The sequence below is a fragment of the Notolabrus celidotus genome, chromosome 21 (genome assembly GCF_009762535.1).
Source record: "Notolabrus celidotus isolate fNotCel1 chromosome 21, fNotCel1.pri, whole genome shotgun sequence".
NCBI lineage: Eukaryota > Metazoa > Chordata > Actinopteri > Labriformes > Labridae > Notolabrus > Notolabrus celidotus.
Genome location: NC_048292.1, coordinates 25262597 through 25286317, shown reverse-complemented (window position 1 = coordinate 25286317; position 23721 = coordinate 25262597). Strand labels below are relative to the sequence as shown.

At 41.8% G+C, this 23721-nt stretch overlaps 1 protein-coding gene across 1 annotated transcript in view; it reads right to left on the bottom strand.

Moving 5' to 3' along the window:
- The window catches only part of camk1da (calcium/calmodulin-dependent protein kinase 1Da), a 115011-nt gene extending 96946 nt beyond the window's left edge, over positions 1-18065 (bottom strand). The window contains exon 1 of the mRNA XM_034673978.1: positions 17745-18065. Coding sequence (XP_034529869.1) covers positions 17745-17842 — 98 coding nt within the window. The 5' untranslated portion in view covers positions 17843-18065. The remainder of the gene's footprint in view (positions 1-17744) is intronic.
- Positions 18066-23721: the final 5656 nt, after the last annotated feature.

The window sequence follows — 23721 nt, the reverse complement described above, 5'->3', positions numbered from 1 at the left end:
TCTGACATTTTCAGATAGTGTGTGTGTGTGACTGTGGGCTATTTTTTGTGACTTGGCTCATATTTTTGTGTTGAAGTGTGTGTTTCTGGAGAGTGTGCTTTCTCCTGGATGTTTATGTGTGTTTGTGTGCATGTGTGTGTGTGTGTGTGTGTGCATGCGCAGCCTGCCCTTAAATTACCTGTCCATAAGACAGAGTGTGTGTTGCTGGCCAGCAGAGCTGCTGCAGCGCTGCTTCCATTAACGGTGGCGATCATTCACAATCTGATGGGCAACAGCAAGCTGTAACCATGGCAACCTGCTGCGTGCTGGCCAAAATACTTCTTGGGAACATGTTGTCGCACTAATCTCAGCAATCTGACTGCTGCAGGATAAATAAAGGTCAGGATGGCGAACAAAATGTTAAATGATGACAAGAAGGAGGTGAGTTATTGGCAAACAAAAAGTTATCACAGAGATGATGCAGTTTGATAAAAGATGTGAACACGTCTCAAATGTGTACGATGATTTGGGAACTCTCTTCAGAAAATAAACTGCACAAAATGTCAAGTTTGTTGACTCATGGTTACTATACCTTTATAACTCAAACAACTATGCTGTTATAGAAACATCCATAGGAGACAGAGCAGCAGCTAACCCTACGATGACACCTTTGAGTCTTTCTTCAGAGGCTCTCAGTGTACGAACTGAAAACCTGCTGGTAACTGCACATCCTCTTGGTAACAAGATGAAAAAAACAAGTCATTTGGTGTTTCTTTTGGTAGAATTCAAACGGACCACAAGAAGCTTTAATGCACCACGTCTACATGGTGAAACACTTCCAGCTAACACTCCTAAGATGATGCATTTGCATGTAACTGCAATCACACACATACCACCAAACATGTTCCAACACGCCTGTTTATAGGAAAACAGAGTCTTATCATCCAGGGAACCTTCATGTACTGTATGCATATCAGCTTATTTACTCCTGTTTCCTTGAAGCACCATTTACTTTCTCTAATGGCTGATGGATAATAGTGGTCCCCAAGTTTAACCAACGTCTTTATTCACACCCTCATCCCTGGACTGAGACTAATATGTTTACTTTTACAAAGTTTCCTTATCTTAAGGCTGATTTATACTTCTGCGTCTCCCCTACGCAGCAGGGGCTGACGCAGACATAAGCACCACATACTTGTGCGTCGGTGTGTCCGTGTCGCGCAGCTATTCTCCGCCGAAACGCCTGAGGGCAGTGCGGTCTCTCTGATAGCCGGCCGCCTGCTTCCGGTCCCGCTACGATCTCTGTTTCCTTTTCCAAAGCGATTCAGAGCGTGTTCTGTTAATCTACAGCTGATACATGTTGCTGTTTATCATACAGACATGATTACATGAAGAATAGAGAGGAGGAGATGAAATACACGGCAGATGTGTGGCCGATGTCCGGGATCCCGGAAGTGCTTTAAATGCGGGAAAGACAAAGCCGCCGAGCGGACCAATCACAGAGCTTGCGGTCCGCGTCGGCCCTACGGGGAGTTACATTTTGGAGGAGGTGCACGTCAGCTACGTGCGTAGGCCTCGGCGTAGGTACGGGAGCTACGCGGACACCCGGCATGGGGTACGCCGTTGATTCAACGCAGAAGTATAAATCAGCCTTTACTCTTACTCAATCCCAGCCGTAAAACCCATTCTCTTCCTCACCACAGTCTACACGAGAAGCGAGAAGAAAGAAAGCCAAGCTCAGATCTTTGTGTCCCTGCCGAGGACAAAGCCTCACAGAGAGAAACCCGGGCTGAGACCCTCTGGTTGATGATTCTTTTTGGCTCCAGAACTAGGTGTGGGACATGATTTTGAATGCTCAAAAATTTAAAATTAATGGTAATATTATCTCCCTTTAAAAGTAAAAAATGTCATTGTTTTCACCAGTCCCTGGTTGTAATCTGGTATTCCTGCCAGCTGTGGCTATGAATTTTTTTCTAACGCGGCAATTTCAAAGATATTGAGATTACTAGTCTTCCAATGAGCGGAACAGCTGACTGCGGGAACACTGTAGCTGTTGGCAAGGAGGCTCAAACTCCGCCTCTTTACATCACACTGGCTCAACAGAAGCAATATTGCCTCAAAACAGCTCTTCAGAAACAGATGGATGACGTCATGGATACAACGTCCATATTTTATACAGTCTATGCCTTAGCCTTACACTGCACAGTTGTTCACTATTGATTCATTATTATGTGATGAAGCTACAATTTCATTCATTTTAGCAATATTATGCTAGGTGCTAGCAGTTATTGCGCAAGTTGTAGGTATCCATAAGCTTCTCTTTATTTCAGAAAAGTAGAGCTATCTCACATTAAGGGCTCAACTTAAAGCATCATTTGTAATATAGAATCAATAGTAACACAAAGTAGACGGTATAGTATTCAAATGTATTTTGTATGGCAAATAATGTTTAAAGCACACCAGGTAATGCATAATCCAGCAGATAGTGTATATTGCATTGTAGATATAGTGCATATTGCACTTGTAGAAGACATGCTGCACTGGTGTAAATATCAGTATTCATATGAAGAGGGCCTCAGGTTGAATTTGAAATCTAAAAGCATGAAAAGGAGGAGAATCTCTCAGTTCCAGTTTCTGGAGATGGCAGATGGTGGAAAGGAGAGAAAGACTGACTGGCAAAATAACTTCCAACATATTTCTCCTTCAGCAATGGCACAGGACACCTCTCAGCCCCCCCGAGGCTACCCCCTTTAGGCTTTTATGTGCTTCTATTCCCCACCCTCATCCCTTTTCACAACAATTCCTCATTCCCCCTCTGTTATCTCCTCCTCCTCCTCCTCCTCCCGCTCTACGCTGGTATTTTGTTATATTTTGCTCTACAGCTGTCAGAAGCAGTAAGGCCTCCAGAGTAATATGCTAAGCTGCTTTCTGACTTGACTTTCTGTTCAGGTAGTGGTTGTGTAAAAACCTGTCAGCAGGTTTCTGCTTGAGTTTCTTCAAAACAGCATCAGAATAATGACTTTATACGCATTTATATAAACCAATGGCTGTAAAGTTCAAACAGCACTTTTTACAGTTTCAGACACTTTATGTGGTGATAGCACAAAGCCACAGTATCTCCACAGCCTGTTCAGTGTACCTGTGGTTCATGTGGTCTTTAACAGGTCACATACTACACATTTAACGGGTCAACCAGGTGCTTTGCAGGTCTCAGGGGGGTTTACGTTTAAGTCTGTGTCATAATAAGCTAAGCAATCCTTCATGTAAATCCACAGATTCTCTGACAATACAATTTGTTACTAATGAAGTCCGGACCGCAAACAACTATCTAGTTATTACAGTGTCTCAGAAAACTATCCACTGTTTGAATAACAACATTGCTTGTGTTGCTGCCATAATATTATAATTCCCTAGTACTGGGATGTAAACAAGCACAAATGACACAAGGCTTCTCATTGTGCGTCACAGTTTGGCAGCATTCTGATTTAGAAAATGGAGATAAAGTGGACTGTGTAACAGATCTACTGGATCAATGTGTAACCAGCACATGCATGTGGACGTTAACCTACAATGACCAAAGACTGGTGGTACTAGCTCTGCTGATGTTAGCCACACCCAGCAGACCCATATGATATTTTTTGACCTCAGACTCTGTGATCTCATGTTAAGCTGTGTTGAACAAACAATTTTGACTTTTTTCGGAGTGTTTTCTTTTTCCTTGTTTATCAACAAATTTTGTTCCATATTTGTGGCTACTTGTTGAATGAAACTTTATTTTTACCTCTGCTTTGGTCTCCACCACCTTCTGGGAAAACATCAAAAACAGGTTTTTCAGCTGTTTAGTGTTGCATAGTTCAGTTCCAGGGATGTTCCAAAACAACTAAGAATAGTATTTATATGGGGCGCTGGTGGCCTAGCGGTCTAAGCACCCCACATACAGAGTCTATAGTCCTTGTTGCAGAGGTCACCGGTCGGACTCCCGACCAGTCAACCATTTCCTGCATGTCTTCCCCCACTCTCTACTCCCCACATTTCCTGTCTCTCTTCTGTCCTATCAAATAAAGGCCAACCCCCCCCCCCCAAAAAAAATATATCTAAAAAATAATTGTATTTATCTGAAAATTTCCATTTTGACCAGCTGACTGGTCCAAGTTGATAAAAAAGTCAAAATTTTGCACAATTATTTTAACATGGCCTAACACAGGATCACAGAGTCCGAGGGTTAACACTATCATTGCATTTGCTGAGTGTGGCAAATGTTTTCAAAGTAGAAGCAGTACCAGTCTTCAGTCTTCCCTACAGGTTAATTTTCCCATGCCTGTGCTGGTCACACATTTGTCCAGTGAGTTATTCAGACACAGCTTTTATATAACTTTACCTCAATTTTTTTTAATATCAAAATACTGCCAAAGACACCATCTGCCATTTGTGCTTGTTTACAAGTTGTCGTCATCAACCGCTACAGCTCAGGCTAGTGGCGGGTGGCTGTGCTTGATCTATGACACAACATATGACAGGCACTTTGGGCCTAAAACAACAAAAGTATTAAGAACTTGTTTAACCGGCTAGTAATTCCAGTTTTAATCCTTTAGTCAACTCAATATGCACATCCCTATTCATTTCCCTTGTCAACTAAAGAATATTAGAATATTTACTGAACACAGAAATCTTATGCTCCTTTCTTAACAAGTTGGATTCAAACATATAAAACAACCAGAGCATTCTTCATATGCAGTGTAGCTCCTCTCTGTTAAAGTGAGGCAGCAAATTTATGGAGACACAGATTACAACACGGTGTCCTTTGTTGACTTCTAATTATGTTCTGAGAGACCAGTGGCCTTCAGGAAGACAGTTATTAACACCGCTCACGTCCCTACAACTCTATTGACCTCTAGCACCCTGTCAACCTTGATCACCAAAACGTGGACACCCTCCTGACTTCTAACTTGATCACAACAAACAACATTTGTCTCCCAGCAGGCTGTTGCACTGATTTCCCTCTCGAACAGCAGATGTTGTTGTCTGGAACCCCTTGGGATTGCACAACAGGCGTGAAACTAAATCCTCCGCTCGGGAACATCACCACCGACGACTCGTTTCGACAGATGCCCCAGAGAACCTGCATCAATCCCTTTTCTCATGTGTGAGTTTATGATACATCGTGCATAGTCATCATCAAGCGATATGTAGGTGTGTGTACAGTCTGTGTTCCACCCCGTCTCCACACTGTGTGTTTCTGTACACAGACTTATATATAATAAAGTCTAATAATAGGTTAAGTGGAAACAGTGTTTCATCTTGCTTACATAAGTGACAAAGATGGAGTCACTGCAGGATGTCAGGGCAAGCTGCCTCGAACAAAAACGGCAAGTGTGAAGTGTTTTTGATGTGTAATGCCACACCTCACAAATAGCTGACTAAATCTGACTAATAAGTGACACTTGACAGAATAAATGGAAGAGAGAGAGATGGAAGCTTCTGACTGAGAGGGTGCCAAGTTTCTAAAAACAACTATTTGACTTGACATTGGGTTCAAACAGTTTTCAAGGATTGACAGCCACGCCAGTGAATATATTTACACACAAACAGAGCTTACACTATATTCTAACAAGCCTTAATCATCATTTATTTTTCAGGGACAGAGCACATTATAAGCGCTACTGTTAAAATGCCAGAAAGCTTACGATGAGTGTTGTAAGATACCGAGACAGCTGAAAATCAGTGCACTTGAGGGATAACCCAAATCAGTGAGATGAAAAATGATCTGCAGTACCCTGTTTTAAACAGCAGGGGCTGGTATCTGCCTTTTTTACCCATGTTTCCCACTTAAGGCTGATTTATACTTCTGCGTCGCCCCTACGCAGCAGGGGCTGACACGGACATGAGCACCACATACTTGTGCGTCAATGTGTCCGTGTCGCGCAGCAACAGTGTGGTCTCTCCTTCCGACCCCGCTACAATCTCTGTTTCCTTTTCCACAGAGATTCAGAGCGTGTTATTTTAATCTACAGCTGATACATGTTGCTGTTTGTCACACAGACATGATTACATGAAGAATAGAGAGGAGGAGATGAAATACAGAGCTGATGAGCGGCCGATGTCCGGGATCCCGGAAGTGATATAAATGCGGGAAACACAATGCCGCCGAGAGGACCAATCACAGGGCTTGCGGTCCGTGTCGATTCTACGCCTAGTTACAATTTGGAGGAGGTGCATGTCAGCTACGTGCGTAGGCCTCTGCGTAGGTACGGGAGCTACGCGAACCCCCGGAGTACAACCTGATCACACACGTCCAACATATCAAACAATCCATGGAAGGAGTTACGCCACATCCAGTTTATGATTTCAACTCTTCAATCTAACATAGGGATGTCAATAATTAATCGACTATTGATTAATTGATTGTTAAGAACTTATTCCAACACATTTTTTGTTTCTATTTTCTATCACGGTGAACAAACATCATGTGGTCTCATATTTGTTCAGCTAACAGGGAGGTGTTTTAAGTATAAGGTATGCTTCAGAATCAGCTGACTGAAGGTGAGATGCTCAGCTGGGGGTTGCGGCTCAGTGACAGGTCTCCATAAGCGCTTTTTTTCTCCGCAGCCGGACTGATTCTGACCTGGTTGGACTCCCGGCTGACACCTAACCACGTTCACATGCTTATTTTTCTCAATAAGAACGAGTATACAGAAAACTGGACACTGTGAGTCTGAAATATGTCTCTGTTCAGTTCTCTTGTTGAAGTCTGAGCCTTCACTTTTATGACTGTATGTCCACAGAGATTCTGAGCCTGCTCCACATGTTGACATTCAGCGTGTTTAACATTTTGAACATCTCAATATGATCCTTACATATTCAATACTGTCAGTTATATACATTGTGTTGTGAAGGAAAATTTGATTCAGGGGAAAAAACGCATTTGGCATTGTTTTTGACATGGAAAATGTTTACGTTTTGTTATGTTAATCGATAATTGATGGTTAACATTTCCAAAGATCGATCACGCAAAATACTTGAAATTGACATCCCTAATCTGACATAAACATCGCTTTCCGATAGCATTGGTAGACAATATTGAGGACATTTTGAATATTTCTCTCAATTTATTTTGAAAGTACAAAACTTTAGAATGGTAGTTAATGGCTGATCAGTCAACAGCAGAGAAAAGTAGTTGGATTTTAAAACATACAGGGAGCTGAGTGAAAGAGACATCGACCAAATTGAAGAAAACAGATGAAAGCTACCACAAAATGCAACATGGTATTGGCTTTGACTGAGTTACAGGTTTGGTTAAGTGAGAAGAAAATGCCATTATAAAAGTTTTTAGACTTTACCTTGAATGAAAATAGGAATTTTAATGTTGGTACAACCTATGCTAATAAGACCTACGTACATAAAAAATACAGCTGGCATAAATAGGCTACCGACTGTCAAAACTATCGTACTTGTGTCATGGTATCGTAGAGTATGTTGACTTGAGTGCATTTTTACACCCTGACCTACAACAGTAGGATCATAAAAATCCTGATGTAAAGCATTTCACTTATGATATGTGTGTTATTGGGGTTACTACCATAGTTTGGCACAAGGCCTCATGCCTGTTTACTGTACTCTGTACCTTGTAAACAAAACTAAAAACTTTTTGTCAAGGCTGTGGTTAATTGTAATATTTAGATGGGAATATAAGTGGAACATCAATTTCAATCAGCCATGTAGGACATTATCTTTTTCAGCATCAAATTGAATATTGTGCAGACACAGAGCCATGGTGATGTGAGTGTTAGACTTTCAGCCTCATGGGGAATGGGAGTTGTTGCCACAGTGTTGACTTTAGGGAATCAGGGAGGTATTTTAGTTCTGTTGAACTTGTTACAGTTGTGTTTCTATCATCTCAGGCTCTGGCGGTGACCATGGCGTCTCCAGATACAGCTGTGTTGTCTTTAAAGGGTTCTACTTTTCTTTTAGACGTCTGCGAGTAGGCAGGGAGAGAGTACAGCATAAACAGAAACTACAGCAGAGTCCACTTTTGATTTAGATTATTATATATGAAATGCCACTTATTCAACTGTTGGTTTATAGTTGAAATCATGACAACACCATACGCCATACGAGTTTCTTTGAGGCTACTTTGCATCTCTGAATGATTTTTGAACACGTGGCTGTGTTTACATACATGAGCATCAGCAGAACTGCACGCACACAGCTGTCACACAGAGACAACAGGCTTTCAGCTCGGGGCCGTTATAAGCTGGATGTGATCGCCCAGAAGCTTAAAATAGAGCGCTGATCCGGTAATGGACTAAAGTTTATGATCATTAATACTCAGAGGTCTGGACACACGTGTCAATCTGTGCGGCCCCCCTCCCCCTCCCTTCACACACACACACACACACACACACACACACACACACACACACACACACAATTTCACATTAGACTCATTTACTGATGAGGGAGGACCTGACAGCTGGCAACTGCAAGTGTTTTATTTCTGCGTGTGCAGAGAGGAGAAATTGACTTTGTTGCTTTTAAATGTCCTGCTCAGCGTGTGTGTGTGTATATGTGTGTGTGTGTGTGTGTGTGTGTGTGTGTCTGTGTGTGTGTGTGAGAATGTGTGTGTCTGTGTGACATCCTTGTAGCTCAAGTTTATTAGCACTGAGATAGCAAACTGAGATCAGCATATTCAGTGTTTTGAAATCCTTGGCTCATCTAAAAGTAAAAGTACAGACGTCAACAGTGATGTCAATAACAATAGCATCACCAGCACAGTCACCAACAAGGCAACAATAACAACAGCAAAACCATGACAGGACTATTCAGGCCGAAAACAACAAGGTCTCGTTTCTGTAATTATGATGAACAATGAATCTGACTCACAAGGTCATAACTGAAAGTTTGCAACCACATGGAAAAAACCTGAACAGTGAGAAGGTTCTAAAGAGAGAGACATTTAGCTGACATATGAAATTATTACCAAGTCTGATTTTAACATGCATCGTAATTCAAGCATTGTGGCTGGTTATTAAACAGACTGACGTTGATTGTATATCTTGTCATTTTTAAAGCCTATTAGTGCCGGTGATATGACCTAAAATTCATATCGCAGTATAAATTGAATCCCTTCATGGTAACTATATCGCAATATAAACTTAAGTGTAAAAATTATAATGGAAGTTCTGAATGGATTATATAGTCCCTTAGCAAAGCTGAATTGAATTAAAAAACTATATAAAAAAAACAACAAAAAGAAACAAAAACAGACATAATGTAATTTTGAAAACATTTATAGTGCAGATCTCAAAACTCAAAATTAAAACTTAACACTCTATGGTGCAAAATAGTGCAAACGAACAAATATCATTGCTGATATTTTAAATAAAAGTACATCAACTCAAGGAGGTCTTTTTCAATTTTCTCTCCGAGCTGGACGTACAGTTCGGGCATTTCTGTTTCATTAAAATACTCGCGGCTCGGCACTACATATCACGGATCAAGGGTTTTAATCATATCTTGAAACCCGCTGCGTTCCACTGTTTGGAAAAGGACCATGTCTTTGCACAAGTGTATCGTAATGGCTTTTGTAATGTCAATCCAACGTTTACTCTTTTCATCATAGGAAGTACTCTTTGAAAGAGCTGTGGTTGGGTAGAAGGGCAAACTTTGTTCTTCCCACCTGTGTTCAGAGACTTGGCGTTTCAGAGACTTGGCGTTTCAGAGACTGGGCGTTTCAGAGACTGGGCGTTTCAGAGACTGGGCGTTTCAGAGACTGGGCGTCCTCATACTCGAGGACATGTTGTTGTTTTTTTTAGATGGAAGAACAAATTGCTCGTGTTATCTTTGCTTGCAGGCACGGTCACTTCACACATCTTGGAAATGACGTTTTTCTGCTCACTATCCGACTTTTTAAATCCAAACCAAGTTCAAATCACTGACATAGTACCATTTTTTTTAACCAGCTCCTCCTGCTCCATAGTCTCTGTACTTGAAGCCATTTTTTACATTTTAATTTTTACACTGAGGCAGGTACGATGACGTCATCAACAAGCGTTTTCACGATTGGTGGGTAGAGTCCAAATCTCTACCGTAGGCCAAATTTATATCATTTATACCGCATATACCGCACACCACCAATGCATTCAACTAAAAACAGACCAATTAATTAGCTTGCATTTCACAGACATGTTACGCACTGTCTACTATGAATGTTCCTGAGATAACCTTCTGACTAACCTGCAAGTCTCCAGGTCAGAAAACACTCAGGAAACAGTCAAAGGTGAGCACAGGTTATTTAAACACAGGATCACAGAGTCTGTGAGTAAACAATGTCAAATTTCTGAGTGTGGCTAAAGTTAGCAAAGCTAGCACCACCAAGTTTACGTCCACATGCTTATGATGCTTACACGTCTGTGCTTGTTTACATCCAGGTAATACAGTTCAGCATTATAGCAGTAGACATTAAAGCTAATGTTGGTAGTCGTGATATAAACATTGAATGTCAACCCTACCCCTCCCCACTCTGCTGTCGTAACCCCGCCCACAAAAGATTGTTGTAAGTGTTCTATGAGGAAGTAGTGGCTTCCCAGCCAATCAGGGCGACGTAGTGGGGCCGCCACTCGACCAATCAGGACAGAGGATTAGGGAGTAGCTCTGATTGGTCTGTGATAATGGGAATGAGGGGAATAATAACATTGCTTGATACAAAGACTTTGGAAAACACAGAGACTTCGCCATAATCTCAAATTACTTCACTTACAGATGAGTACTGATGGGTATCATGACCTTTTCTCCAAACCCAGCAGAAAAAAAGAAACGTTTTTTACACCATTCCTACCAACAGCACCTTTAAGTGCCCTTGCTAGTGGCGGGTAGCTGTGCTCCAGCTTATACACAACATATGTCCAGCATATCAGGCCCACGATAATAGAAATATTAGGTACTAATAATAATGCTGATGCCGAATATTGAGCGTTACAGCGTTCAGTCATATAGACTACATCAGGGGTTCCCAAAGTGTGGGTTGGTACCCCCTGAGGGGTTGCGAGACATCAATGGGGGGGCAAGATTTCTTCCAGATTTTTTATTTTTTTAAAGTAATCTAAATTTGCTTATTTTACCCATTATTGTAAAAATATAGTGGTTAGATTTGAAATAAAACCCTGCAAATAAGTACATTTCATTAGTATTCTGTCTTTCTTTGTTGCCAGATGACTCCTGAAGTTTGAGTTAGGGTTAGCTAACAGTTAATTAACAAAAGGATCAGTAGCAGCAGGTTAATCCACAACAGAACAGGAAACAACCACATGTGCATGTAGGTAAACTAATTTTGAAGTATGTAGTAAATGAAGTATGAAGCAACATTTAACCACTTTGAGAGACAGTGGGGGTCACAAGTCTTGAGCACCTATATTTTGGGGGTCGCGTGCTGAAAAGTTTGGGAACCCTCTGGTCTACATGACACAAACACTCCTAACTTACAAGGTGATGTCATGCAGAACATCTGGGTTTATAGGTAGTGTAAAGCCTTATGACTGATTGTTTGTACTAGCTACCTAGCCTAGCAGCCTACCACACTACTACTACTACTAAATGTTTTACTCAGTTGCTCTGATTGGTTGAGGCATTCAGAGGCATTATTAGTACACTTACTGATAACACCCATTGGGAATTAGAAATAAGCTGACAGGGTTCCAGACTGATTCACATTTGCAAATCAGTTCAACTTAAGATCTAATGAAAAGCTTTTTGATACACAGCTTTCAAATGCATCTCACAGCCGTCCTCAGTCCACGTTCATAAAAGCAATGATCATCTAGAGCTCAGCAAATCCATCTGCTGATAAAGACTGTGGGGTGAGTTTGAAAGCCTTAAGGACAAGCTAAGAAGAAAATATTAATAAACAACACTGAAAACAACAATCAATCACAGTGGAGCTGGCCAGCCTGAGAGAGGGACTGCACACAACAAAACCTGGCAGAGGAAGAAGAGAGAAGGGAACAGATGGATAGATGAACAGAGAATAAGCCTGTCGACATACTGAGTATTCAGATTTCACTGTAGCGTGGTTAGGTTTCTGGGAGTGTGGACATGCATGCACGCTTTTAGAGACACACGCACACTATTAAAAAATTTGGGCTAGCAGTCCACTTGTAGTTGGAAGTTTGTCACATAGCAAACAATCATCTTTTGTTCTATTTATGGGGTGCTATTTATACTTCAAAAACTGCGCCATGTCCTCTACTACACTTTGTAAAAAAAGGAAAAGCAGCCACACAGGGAGCTGTGTGACAGGATGTAAAGAGGTAGATATAGAAAAACATAAAGAAAGAGGAAGAAGGGAGGGGGGGGGCTCTGCAGTCCCAGAAACCGTGTAGAGAACAGTGCCAGCAGCAGGGAAGTGGAGCATCAATTAAGGGCAGCGTGCCCTAGATGGCACAGTGACATTCCCACAATGCACCACTGTCATGGCCACCACATGCATGCACACTTCCTTTACAGGGCCAGTTTATCTCTGACCTCTAGCCTTAAAGAGGAATAATGGTCTATTTGAACCTGGCCTTATTTTTACATGTCTCAGTACGTACATGGCTCGTGGGTTTAGACCACTTTACAACTTCTCAGCTAGTTTGTTTCAGCAAGTATCAGCTGTAACTGCTGTGATGTAATTCCTGAGGATAAGTGCCCGATCAGAGTGCGTCAGCTGAAAGTTATGTTAGGATCCCTCTTCACTGACTGCTGCTACATCCTTCTCTTTACAGCAACCACACTCCATTGATAAAAACAGATATTTCATCTTACAGAATGAAGGAGTTACTCATCTACCAACGCCTCAACCGTTAGCTTCTCTGTGCTACTGTGCGTTACATCAGGGGTTCCCAAACTTTTCAGCCCACGACCCCTAAAAGGTAGGTGCCCCTATGTCCCTCAAGGTGATTTAATGTGGCTTCATTTAACTGGTCTGCAGAAAATGACCCTACCTATATGAGCATGTGTCTGTGTTTCCTGTGCTGTTAGGAATTAACCTACTGCTACTGATGCTTTTGATAATTAACTGTTCACTGACCCTAAACTTAGGAGTCATCTGGCAAAAAGAAAGTCAGAAAACTCATTACACTTTCTATTTTCAAGGTTTTATTTCAAGTTTAGCTACTGTTTTTGTTGATATTATTTTACTATGATGATTCAAATGTACTATTTTTAGAAAAAAAACAACATTCTGGAAGACATCTCACGACCCCAATTTGTGTCCCCCGACCCCCCAGGGGGTCCCGACCCACACTTTGGGAACCCCTGTGTTACACAACTCCTCTGTAGGATCCAAACTGACCATTTCAAACAACAGTAACACAAACACACCAGCTAACGGGGCCAGAGGCAGCGTTAGGTTAGCAACTCCTCTGGCCTTAAGGTAGAATTACTGTTTTCCTCAATGGAGTCTGGTAGCTTTGAGCAGGGGTTCCTAAACTTTTCACACCGCGATCCTCAAAATGTAGTAGCCAAAAACTAGTGACCCCCACTTTCCCTCGAAGTGATTAAATGTTGCTTCATCATACTTCATATAGCTGGTCTATGCACTGTAAAAATGAAAATTTAAAATTGTTGGCCTGATAATGATTTTTCGGTTAAGTAAACAAAAAATGTTCCATTTTGTTTCAAACTACATCAAAGTAGTTATCTCAACTACCTGTATTAAGTGTGTTGTGTAAAGTTGGTCTCATTTCATAAGTTAGGTTGGCAACACTTGAAATTCTGGGTTTGAGGCAGGCGGCAACCTCCGGTCTCAAAATATGAAACCCATGTGGAAATGTTGTAAACTGCTGTTCATCGAGAATCCGCTTGAGGCTGGCTGCAGAAACACCGGAAACCACATACACAACAATTCAAAGAAGACGATCTTTGCAGCAGAAATAAACATGTTTACAGTCTGGTTCAAAAAACTGCTTGGCTCTACGTAGCTAATTTCTCTATCGGCACACACTGTACGGGAGTGAATTTTTTTCTAACGTGACGGTTCAGAAGATATTAAGATTACCAGTTTAAGGACATGACTGACTTGACTCCCGGTTGGGAACACAGCCGTTGGCTAGGAGGCTCAAACCCCGCCTCTTTACGTCACACTAGTTTGGTTGAGTTCCGCATTTCCAATATGGCTGCCGACGACGATTGGCTTCAAAACAGCGCTCAGGAACAGATGGGCGACGTCATGGATACTATGTCCATTCTTTATATAGTCGATGGTTTGAGGCTCGGCTAAATCATTTGAGTCTGCTTCAGGCAAAGAACGGGGTCTCCAACTCGAATCTACAGGGGTCTTCCACACTATCAATTCCCCACATGTGGCTCCATCTCTCCTGTCCTGTGTGGATTTGATCGCCCTAAAGGTGAGTATTTGGTTTGAGTATTGTGTTGAAACTCTAGCTTTACAGTTGGTCAGTTGATGGTGAGTTGATTACCGGTTAATGTCACTTTAATTTGTTTAGTTAGTTTAATAAGGTGAGGTCATTACCAATATTTAGCCGCCTTTAACATTAGCTATCTACCTTGCAGGTGTGAAAACGGTGCAGTAACGTGCAGCAACAAAGGAACATTTTCTGAACAAATGATAAGAAGTTGGCACAACTTTCACTTCTTAGTATGTAAAACTCAAAACTGTAAGTTACACCACATATGAATGAGAAGTTATATCAACAAAAACTCATCAGTTGGCTCAAATGTAAGATTTCTAGTTATCCTTAAAACTCAAAAATCTAGTGCAGACAGCTGCCTTGAAATTTGGAGTTTTCACAGCTTTTCCCTTTTAACAGTGTGTGGCAGAATGAACCGACTGCTACTGATGCTTTTCTAAATCAACTGTAACTAACCCTAATTCTGACTCTAACCTTAGGAGTCGTCTGGCAACAAAGAGGGGCAGAAAACGAATGAAAAAAAAAAAACGGTATTTGCAAGGTTTAATTTCAAATTTAACTACTAATTGGTCAAATATGTCATTCTAGCAGTCTGCAAGACATCTTGCGACCCCCAACTAGTGTCCCAAGACCCCCTAAGAGGGTCCTGACCCCCACTTTGGGAACCCCTAGCTTTGAGGACAGAAATGTGACAGCTGCTTCTAAGCTCAAAATTGGCACTTCATAGATAAATCCTAGCATATCAGTACCAGTATGGTTTGGAGCTTACTGACATATAAGCACCAAAATACACAAACAAAAAGGCAAAGTTTTAGTATCATAACTCTCCTTTAAAACCAGACTCTTACACATGATGCTTATTTCATCTAATGCTAATATTTGCTCATAGTGACAAATGAGCAAATACAATCTTCCTCTTCTTCCTCTGTCTTTCTTCCTGTCAGTCTTTTGCACTTGCTCTCACTGTGATCCCTCCTGTGGCCAACCAATTCACGCACACGCACAAAGGACGCACCTCTGTTGGCATTGAATTATTGAATAGTAAGCGACAGAGCCACACACCGCACACACACAAGGAGAGGTGTAATAAGACACGGGGAGTGCCTCATGGACATGCCTGCAAACACACACTCACTCACAGCCGCACACCTGTCAGCATTAGATACAACCAACAACTTTAATCCAGTATTAAGGGACACAAAACGGTATGCCACCACACTGAGGAAGAGTATTAATAGCCAGAACACCCAAACCAGAGCATGCAAGGTCAACCCAGAGACTGAGGAGACGGAATATGATGGGTCAGTGTCCGAGTTGATGACATCACATCCTGTTAGTGCAGATGCAGCTCAGGAACGCTGACGCAGAAACATTCAACACTGCAGTGACACTCAGAATAGCCTCAAGCTTTCGTTTCCCACATGTGGTGCTGCACCTGAACACAACGCTGCCGCCATTAAAATCTGTAATTCTATTTTCTTCGTGGTCGTTGATGAAAGCTCTTTGGCTCATCGTCGAATCCTCTGGCACATTTTGGACGACAACATATCTGTTACTCTCTTTCCTCCTCCTCTTGATCTTCCCTTCCTTCATCAAATCATCAAGTCTTTCCTCATCCCTTTTTCCTGCTGATGCATCAGGTTCAAGGACCCGTCAGCAGCTTTGGTTAATGTTTGGCTGCAACATGGCCGACTCGGATCATTAAGTCCAGTGCCAGTCTGCACCCTAAGAGTGTGTCTTTGTGTGTAATTCACATCCGCTCTAAATTCTCAGTGAACAAACATTTCAGCTGGATGCCCATCCTTGTTTTGTAATTACACAACATGACTGAACTTCCTTCTATTTAGAGGAACTTTCCCTAATCCTTATGCAGTTAATCCCAATCTGTATCCAGTTTGTGTGTCCCCCTCCAGGCCGCCGTCCAAACAGACACAGCTCATTCCTCACAGCAGGAGAGCAGGCGGACTTACAGGGACTGGCTGTCAGGGATTCAAGGGGGCGTCACCTGTGGTCTGTTGCTGTTTGAATGAGACCGATGGGAGAAGATGGAACAGAGAAGAAGAAGAAGAGAGGGACAAGAGAGGATGTTTCCTAACAAGGAGTTGGAGTAAAACCTCCTTTATGACCCACATGAACGTAAATAAGTGACACTAGAAAAAGATTGGGAGTGTAACGGTGATATGGTCACTGCTACTGAGAGATCAAAATTCCTACAGGCTTTTAAAGCCTCACTGTCATCAACATGAAAATCCCCTGGAGGACTATTACAGAGTTTGCCAAAGGGATAAAGAAGAAGATAAATCACTTATAAGCACCACAGTCTTTCTGAAGTTCCTACATAAACACCACATACAGTAGAACAGACTACACGCTGACTATAAAGGGATAGAAGTTGAATCATATGAGTCATCTGCCATAAACTCATGATTCAGTACAGACCATAACAGTGCTAAATATGAAGCCTGCAGCATGGAGTGTGTACGCATGCTGTCTTTTTACACCAACAGAGAAGAAGTCTGTAGAGACACTCACAGAAGTTTATAGTACGGACATTTAAGCAAAACTTGGAAGATCTTAAGTGTTCTGTAAAGGGCACGAGAACCCTGATATGAGTGTTTACAGATAAAACAAGCTACATCTGTTTTACGGAAGCCCTAAGCAGACATGCATCCATACATTTTATATACTCTGTTTACCAATAACAGCTTTATTTCAGTTATTTTCTTGAGATCTTGTCTGATTTTCCCATTTTGAAAGATGAATTTATCTCATTTTCCTTGGATAACAAAGCGTGGGTTCTCTTGGTAACAGGAATCCTGTCATGAGAAGGAAAATCAGCCTTGTTATCCTGAGGTAGCAAGAAAAAAACAAGTTAGGAAAGTGAGAAAATAACTGAAATTGACTAGTTATCAAGGTGGTACCTATATGATGAAAGCTTTAAGTAGTGATTTTACACAAGGAGTATCAGTACCCAGAAGGGAACCTCGTCAGCGGTGATGAACTTGAGGATTTGCTCAATTAATTAAAAAATATCTTAAATTACTGATAAAAATATAAGTCAGTCAGCACCTGAACACAACATATTCCTCTTGGGAGTAGATAAAAAAAAATAGCTAGTTGGGCTGAATGAAAGAAATTGTTAGATAAAGGTAATAATCAGTCAGTTTCAAGAGTTGTGTCAAAGTTGTGTTTTAAAGTTTAGTCCCCAGAGGAATGTATGGGTTTATTATTATATCACACCTGCATTAAGTTCACAGCAAACTCACTGTGGGGCCCCATGTGCATCTGTGTGGGGTATCTGTGCATTATTTTAAAATAACTCTGTGACATATATAGTTAAAGCAGTGTGCAGATACTCACGTTCCAAGGACTTCTTTAAAATCAAAGATCTTCTTGATGTCGTCGACTTGTTTCTTCCACGTCTCTCCTCTGCCGGTGTCTCCGTTCTCCCGAGCCATGGCGCTGCGTAACCGGCCCGAGTCTGACCGACACTGGGCAGCGGGAGGAGGGATGAAAACAATGTAATACAATGAAAATCTTCTTATTTGATATTATTATTAAAAATAAGACTCAAGCAGGGCAGGGTGGAAGAGGTCTGGAGAGTCCTGGGGGTCTGGGCTCCGCTGCTGCAGGACCATGTGAGTCGGTCCTCCTGCAGGTTACCGTATCCCTGCTGCTACTGCTTCTCTCTCTCTCTCTCTCTCTCTCTCTCTCTCTCTCTCTCTCTCTCTCTCTCTCTCTCTCTCTCTCTCTCTCTCTCTCTCTCTCTCTCTCTCTCTCTCTCTCTCTCTCTCTCTCTCTCTCTCTCTCTCTCCTCTCTCCTCTCTCTCTCCTCTCTCTCTCTCTCTCTCTCTCTCTCTCTCTCAGCCGTCAAATTAACGAATAGATATCAGCACTTCCGGTCCGAGCTTTCAAATTAAAGCTGCTGTTGGTATTCACAGAGTAAACATCTGTTCAGAGAGAGGGACTTCAAATGTCAACACTATCCCTCCCAACCAGATTTCATCTTAACCCCCCAACACTGATCGGTGTGAACAGTCATGATAGTGCTGAACTCAAAGGACATAGTAGTGGCTGCCCCTTAACCAATCAGGACAGAGGATTGGAGATTAGCTGTGATTGGTCTGCCATAACGGGAACAAGGGGAATAATAACATTGCTTGATACAAAGGCATTGGAAAACACAGAGATTTCACAATAGTCTCAAATTCCTCCTACTACCGATGAGTATCGATGGGTATTATGCCCTTATCTCCAAACCCAGCAGAAACAAAGTAACATTTTTTACACCATTCCTTTTTCTTTTTTTTCCCTCTCTTCTTTTTTCTTCTTTTTTTCCTCTTGTCTGCATACATATTTCTGGTTTGTGTCATGTTTGTCACAAACCGTCAAATATTAATGCAGTTTATTCTTGCAGCAAAAGAAAAGAAAGAAAACATTTTTCTTTTGTGCTTGTGACTGTGTGCATGCAACCATCACCATCCCTCTTAGAACTCTGGCCTATCTTTTATTGACAGCTAATATCATGTTCTGTAAAAGAGGGTGTGCACACCTCGGTGGACCAAAATAAATAAATAAAAGAAAGTAAAAGAAAGATTACATAAGGATATACAAAGGGGCAGGGAAAGAGAAGGAGAAAGAGACCTAAGACACTTTGATGGAGAGGGACCATCTCACCATGACGCCAAAATCCCGTGCGGTGATACTTGTCCCCAGGCCAGGGGACAAGCCAAGGACCCAGACCGGAAGCAAACAGGTACCGCCGGGGCACCCAGGGCGACCCCCAGGTCACCCAGCAGGAGGAAAGGGGGGCAAGGGGGGAGAGATCCCGCAAGGAACACCTCCACAACAATGCCCCCACAGCCCCCCAAGACAGAGCCAAAGTAGCCACCAGGGCCGAAGGGGGCCCAGCACCAGGAGCGTGTTTGTGTCATATAATTTGAATTTTATTTATATATTTATTTATTTGTATGTATGTTTGCTAGTGAGATGGATTAAAATAGGGGGGGGCAGGAAGGGAGGCGGGAGAGAGGGGGGAGAGCCGTAGTGCACTACTGCACCACGATCTGTCCCCCCCCCCCCCCCCCCGTATAAAACCTGTCCACCCAACCCACACCCCCAACCCTATGTCTTTACCTATATCAGTATCTAGTGAGGTGCATTGGATTAGGGGGATCGGAAGGGAGGCAGGAGAGGGGGGGAGAGCCTCAGTGCACTAATGCACCATCATCTGCGCAATTTTTTTTTTTTTTTTACACCATTCCTACCAACAGCAGCTTTGAAGTAAATATATTATTTGCACACTGAAGCAGGTTGCATGAACACACCAATACTGCCTATCAAGATGTACCAAAATCAATAATAAGTTGTCAAAACTAACACTACCTTTATCATATTTACCACCGCAACTAGTTTTTCAGTCTGAAAAAGAAAAAACAATATCTATTTTTTTTAATGCATTTCTATTACCTTTTTTAAAGAATAGAATAGAATAGCCTTTATTTTTCACTGTAAGGTGTGCAATGAAATTAGAAGTGCTGCTCCTGAAGGTGCATACATGTAATAAATAAAATAAAAACAGGTAAAAAAAATAGATATACGAAGACAATATAAAATGTTGATAAATTAATTAAAAATTCTAATCCAAGAATCACATTTGTTTGTGGTGACACATTTTTAAAGAAGATCAGCAAATTTCAATTTTAATTATGAGTAAACAAAAAGTGGCTTTACGTACCTGATTACAGGGCAATGGCAGCATCTTATGTCATGTTCCGACCTAAGTGGCCAGCTATGGTTTTGTTTTCTGGGCAGCCTGAAAATTATCCTGTTATCATGATAAATAAAAGCTTTGTAATTGATGGAAGTTAAGATAATCAACTTCATATCTTGAGGGAACAACTGGAAATTACTTGTTATGGATTACATGAAATGTTTGAATGTACAGCTGCTTTTGGCATTTGTAGTGAAGGGATGCCAAGAGCCAGTGGCCACAAATCAAAAGGTTGATGTAATTATAAAAATGTTTTTTTATTGTAGTTAATTAGGAAATGCAAATATGCAGTTTATTTTGAAAAGTTATTTTGGTCTGTTATATGGTAGTTGTGCTGATTAAATATTAGATATATTCAAATGATCTGAAACTGATAATGCAGAAACACCAATCAGAACAATAATTCCTCTTTGAATATTCTATTATCATTAACATTAAACTGTAATGAATAAATTATCACTATTCACTTACCTGGTGTGTAAAAATCATAAAAATATACTTTGAACTATGCTTTTACTTTGAAGGTGATGTCCTACAACTTCCTGAACCATGCTGATTACACATCTCTAACTTGACCGAGGACTTGCTGCCACCTACAAATGTCAAAACGTGGTGAAGTACTGCTCTGTGGGCACGTCTGAGGGATTTCCACTCTCTTTAAAAGACGTCTACTCGTCAGGAATCCCCGTTTGCGTTTCTTAACTCCCAACATGAACCGTATCAGTGTCTGAAAACTGAACTTTATAGTGGCAGTGCATTCTGCAGTGGCAGTAAGGTAGATATTGGATGATGATCATGCATCTTGATCGACATAGAGAGAGGTGTGCATGCGAGTCAGGTCAGGACGAGGCAGCTATAAATTCGCATTGCGCCAACTTGCTGACAACAACCATCATCACCATTTGGGATCACCATTTGGGATCCCCAAAGCTGACCGGGGATCAGCTGTGACCCCCTCCGGCAGCTGCTGCACCTTCACCTGGGTTCAACCTGCCCTTATAATACCTGGATTACAACGTCTCAGTCTGTGGGGAAGCACTGATCCCCGGACTCTGACAGCTGCAGGCGCTGGGGTCAGATCAGGCCGGGTTACTGCCCAGAGCGCACACACACTCGCGGACTCTTGGCCTTTGTGTGTGTGTGTGTGTGTGTGTGTGTGTGAGTGAGAGAGATGCTGGAGGGAGACAGTAAGGGAGGAGAGGAGGGGGATGACAATGTGTTGCAGCTTCAGCGTTGCTCATGAGTATTCCGGCTGCAAACTACTGCAGCTCTTCCACAGCAGCAAGCAAGGGAAGCACCTCTCTTTCCCTCCTCCCCCGTTTTCCTCCCTCTCTCCTCGTCCTCATCCTTTACACTGAGTCAGCAAATGTAACACCCCTCCCCTCCCTTCCCCTCCCGTCCTGTCCCGTCCCTCGTGAAAGATGATTACCCAGCTGCAAGGGAAGGAGGAGGAGAGAAGGGGAGAGCATCAGAGAGATGGAAAGAGGATGAAGGTCAAAGGAGATGAAGGTCTCCCTGTTTGCAGCTTTAAAGGCTGCCATGTAGCCATGCACATACAGCTGCATGGAAAATTATCTGTATATTTTTTATTCACCCCCAAATAAACTATATTTTGAATTATGTCACAATATGTGAATTTGATCCAAAATGCACGTGCACATTCACCAAAGCAGCTGAGAGCTTTTCACCACATCAGCTCATCTTGCTCCATCCTAGGTCAGAGTATAAAGTCTCTTACACAAAAGTCATCCTGACATGTCACTGCAGGAAAAGCACAGATGTACTTAATCAAATATAGATGAAGGCATATTCCTGGTATACTGGCTCTCTGCCACAGATTCCTGGGACACTTGAATAGACGTGAGTCATCGTTAATGGTATTAGTGACACCTGTGCTTTTCTTTCTCTGACAAGTCAAATTGTCTGCTGGGAAAATGGCTCATTATTCCAAATGTTCTCAGAAAAGAGTAATTTCTGTATTAGATTCAGAGTTCATTAAAGGACTACTCAGTCTGTTAGTATGATTTTTCAGAGCTGTATGCTAACATCACCTTTATCACGTCTGAGATCATTTCTACCCAAGTATAGCTCAAAGATATATTTGGTCCTAAGAGGAAACATTTTATAAAGTATGTGTCCACACCAAGCGGCAACCTCCGGTCTAAAAATATGAGTCCAATGCGGATGTGTTAAAAACTGCAGTTCATCAAGTGTCCACTTGAGGCTGGCTCCAGAAGTACCGGAAACCACATACACATGAATGGGAAAAAGATGATCTTTACAGCAGAAATAAACATGTTTACAGCCTGGTTCAAAAGATGAGTGTAGTCTGGATAGCTAATTTCTCGATCGGCTCACACTGAGGGGGGTGAATTTTTTTCAAACCAAGATATTGAGATTACAAGTCTTCCAATGAGAGGCACAGCTGCCTGTGGGAACACTGTAGCCTGTTGGCTAGGAGGCTCAAGGCCCGCCTCTTTACCTCACAATCGCTCGACAGAAGCAGTATGGCTGCTCCCGACGATTGGCCTCAAAACAGAGCTTCAGAAACAGATGGGTGACGTCACGGATACCGTCCATATTTTATACAGTCTATGGTCCATACAAGCCACTACTAGTTAGTATTTAACTATTTTACTGCTGGCGGCTACATTCACCAGCTAACTGCTAACTTTGTCAGCTACTGTAGTGTACAGTCCATTAATTACTGTTGAGCTACGGCACTAAATATGGCTGCCTTAAGTTTGTCACAATGTGCAATGCCCTTTATTTATGTATACAGGGTAAATAACTGATTCAATATAGCAAAATATGACTTGGTGTGATTTTTAAAGCGGCTGTGAGGAACCTCTGGTTAATGTCAATTTTGGGGGACCCTGTGGGCAAAGATACACTAATGACTGTAAAACATGAAAAAGCATAGAACCACTTCTTTAAACTGTGAAGTACAAGTGTGTTGGGGTTATCCAAAGAGGAGACTGCAGACTGCTTTGACCGACTTGTTCAAGGAAGTCACACGAGAATTATACAAAAGGGGTGCCAAATTTGGTCAATTTGTGACATCACAGATTGGTGAATCTACTTAAAAGAGCATGAGTAAGGTAAAGCTTACCAAACAGGTCTGATAGCCATATTATATTATTTTCTTTTTTAAATAGAGATACACCAGTTAATTCACGACAACTTTGTAGCATGGCAACAGTGGAGGAAGCTTTTCAGATAGAGACTGGAAACTGGGGTTTTAGACATCACTCTGAGATAGGTTTTTTTTTAAGCTGTAGGTCATGAAAAAGCTACGAGAAGTACAATATAAAGGCCGAGAATTAGCATAACACCCCCTCTTTAGTTAGTTTTGAGGTATACCTAATGAAATATGCGATATCACATTCTCTTATAATTTTGTGTTAGCACAGTTAAAGCAGAAATGACTTCATCACAGGCTTATCTTTGCATTTACTGGAACACCACTGTAGCAAAGTAATTGCAAAGGGTCATTGAAGAAAGCCTGTTCTACTCTTTAAAAAAAAAAACAGGTCCAATTTTAATGTTATGCCGTTGACATAG